Source organism: Montipora capricornis, chromosome 7, assembly GCF_036669925.1.
Source record: "Montipora capricornis isolate CH-2021 chromosome 7, ASM3666992v2, whole genome shotgun sequence".
Taxonomy (NCBI): Eukaryota; Metazoa; Cnidaria; class Anthozoa; order Scleractinia; family Acroporidae; genus Montipora; species Montipora capricornis.
The window spans coordinates 31,791,034-31,793,533 of record NC_090889.1 but is presented as its reverse complement, the minus strand read 5'-3'; the positions used below and the strand labels follow the sequence as shown (position 1 = coordinate 31,793,533).

The following is a 2,500-nucleotide window of genomic DNA, read 5'->3' as shown; positions in this document are numbered from 1 at the left end:
TTTACTTGTCCAGATAACTGGCACTTCAAAATATGTACATTCATTTCATTCATCAAGTCCTTGACAGGAAGAAACAAGCCCATCAAATTGACCTGCTCCGGTACCGAGTCTGGAAATCAAACCCCGGGCCACATTGGTGGGAGACGAGTGCTCTCACCACTGTGCCGTCCCTACACCCCCTGTAAATGAATGGTTCAAGGGGGCTATTATTGTGGCCAGGTCATATATTATTGCTAATGTCAAAGGAAGGATGGTAGGGATAACTATTCTTAAACTTGCTGTAATAATAATTGTTTAATAACTCGAAATGGGTTGTAACTTGTTTAAGGGGGCTATTAAATGTGGCTATTAATCCATCAACTCCTGAACTGGCCGTCAATCTCTTGGCATTAGACAGACTCCTAGTAGTCAAATTAAAACTCTAGGGCCATCAGTTCTCTTTGTAAGGACTGCTAATTCCCTTTAAAAAAATATTATATACCATTAACTTAAAGCTGTGTTCCTTGTAAATGATTAATCATTTTAAACTTTCTTGCAATAGACAGGGGCAAGAATGGCAAAGGCTGAGAAAGTGCATTGCTCCCAAAATGATGCGTCTTAAAACTGTGGAAGAAAACATAGACAATTTTAATGCTGTTACCGAAGATGCCATTGCAAGATTTACAAAGCTGAAGGAAGCTTGCGGGCCAAATCATCACATTCCCAACTTGGAAGATGAATTGAAGAAATTCTCAACGGAAAGTAAGTAGTCAGGCGGCCAGAAAAATTAGTGTTGTCATGTGAACACACTGCCTTTCATTTTAAATGCTTTAAATCCTTTCATCTCTTAACCTTTCACGCCTAAATTGGCCTTTAGAAACCGGCCATACTTAGTATTTTACTCTGTCTTAAATGCCAGACGATTTTAATCGTCAATAGGGAACCCCCAGAAGTCAATGGGTTAAAAAAAAGGCAAAACAACTGCGCCTTTTTTTTTCTAGCTCCCTTCTTAAAATTTACTTTGTACATGTACAAAGTATGTGATAAAATATGGTAAGCTCTCATTGTCTGTATAGGCATAGGAACGGTAGCATTCAATACACGTCTGGGGCTGTACCAAGATTCACCACCAGAGAAAGCCGTGAAGTTCATCGAAGCCGTTGACACATTTATGGTTCAAACACAAAAGATTATGATGAGTGGTGCGAGTACGTTTTTACGACGTTACATCGATACTCCAGCACTAAAGAAATTCTTCAAGGCCTGTGACGATATCGTAGAAATTGGGGAGTATTTTATCAGTAACAAAATGAAAGAACTTAAAGAAATGACGGAGAAGGGTATTGAACCATCTGACGAAGGTAGGACTTTAATTTTCATTACAGTGGGGGCTGGGGTGGGGAGAGAGAAGAGGCTACCCTTTTGACATAATTATTGGGTAACCTCTCGTCATCTCTGATTGATATGCTGTAAACAGTGGGTTTTTGGGACTGGTTGCATTACTCGGGGTGTTTAAGGCGCTGAGATGCTGCCCGTGTGTTCAACCATTGCACTTTAAAGCTAAATGCATTGGTGCTCATTTTTAAAGTCACTCAAGCAATATTTGACAATTATTCTATGAGGGCACGCTGGATATGAAGTGATAGATGACGAGCCGAGTTGGTTATAATCATTTTATATCCAGCAAGCCCGACTAGAATAATTGTTTTATTAAAATCTCCATGATGTTCCCGGAGGTAGTATTGTCAACAAAGGCGTGCAGCCGGTGTTGAATGCGTGGAAAGGCGTGTGAGCGTAATGTGTTCACTAGTTGGCGCTAGATTACTGACAAAAATACTAATCAATAGACAAATTACTGTACTTTCGCCTGTTCTAAACTCACATATTCGTTTGTTTGAATCCTTCATAGTGGTTCCCCTGTTGACATATTTGCTCACTAAGGAAAAACTGACCCTGGAAGAAGTAAATGGTTTGGCAATTGATGTTATTGCGGCTGGTGTCGACACAGTAAGTGCAATTGACAGTTCTTGCAGCAGTGTTAACAGAGTTTTGTGAGCTTTCAGAAAAGCCACGTGTTCTCGAATTCCGTTAGGCGACCTTGGAGCGAGCGAGGAGAAAAGAGGTCGATTCTGACTCCACTAACACGAGGAGTGAAAAATGAAATAGCTTATTAGGAGCGTACAGTCAGCCATCTGACAATTCCACATAGTAAACTTAGTAATACAATATAACGAGCTAATTCTTAGGCAACAGACAATGAAAACATAACGTACTACGCCAGATACAAAAAAAAACCAAAGAACCACTCCTTATTTGTGGCCCAAAAAGGTGGAAGCGTATTCCTCATCTAATGTAGTGGCACTGAACCTCGAGGAAAAGGTATCGTACATTACCCTACCATAATCAAAACAAAATAAAACAAAAAAAAAGGAAAGCCACCAGCTGGCCCCAGTTGTTCAGACGATGGATAACCGTGGATAACTCAATTGACTTTGCTAATGTTTATTCCCTGGATAGAGAT

General features: G+C 40.2%; 1 protein-coding gene across 1 annotated transcript in view; it reads left to right on the top strand.

Moving 5' to 3' along the window:
* LOC138057831 (cytochrome P450 27C1-like) overlaps positions 1–2,500 on the top strand; it is an 11,630-nt gene that overhangs the window by 2,645 nt on the left and 6,485 nt on the right. The window contains exons 2-4 of the mRNA XM_068903739.1: positions 542–741; positions 1,056–1,340; positions 1,889–1,986. Of these exons, the coding sequence (XP_068759840.1) occupies positions 542–741; positions 1,056–1,340; positions 1,889–1,986 (583 nt within the window). The remainder of the gene's footprint in view (positions 1–541; positions 742–1,055; positions 1,341–1,888; positions 1,987–2,500) is intronic.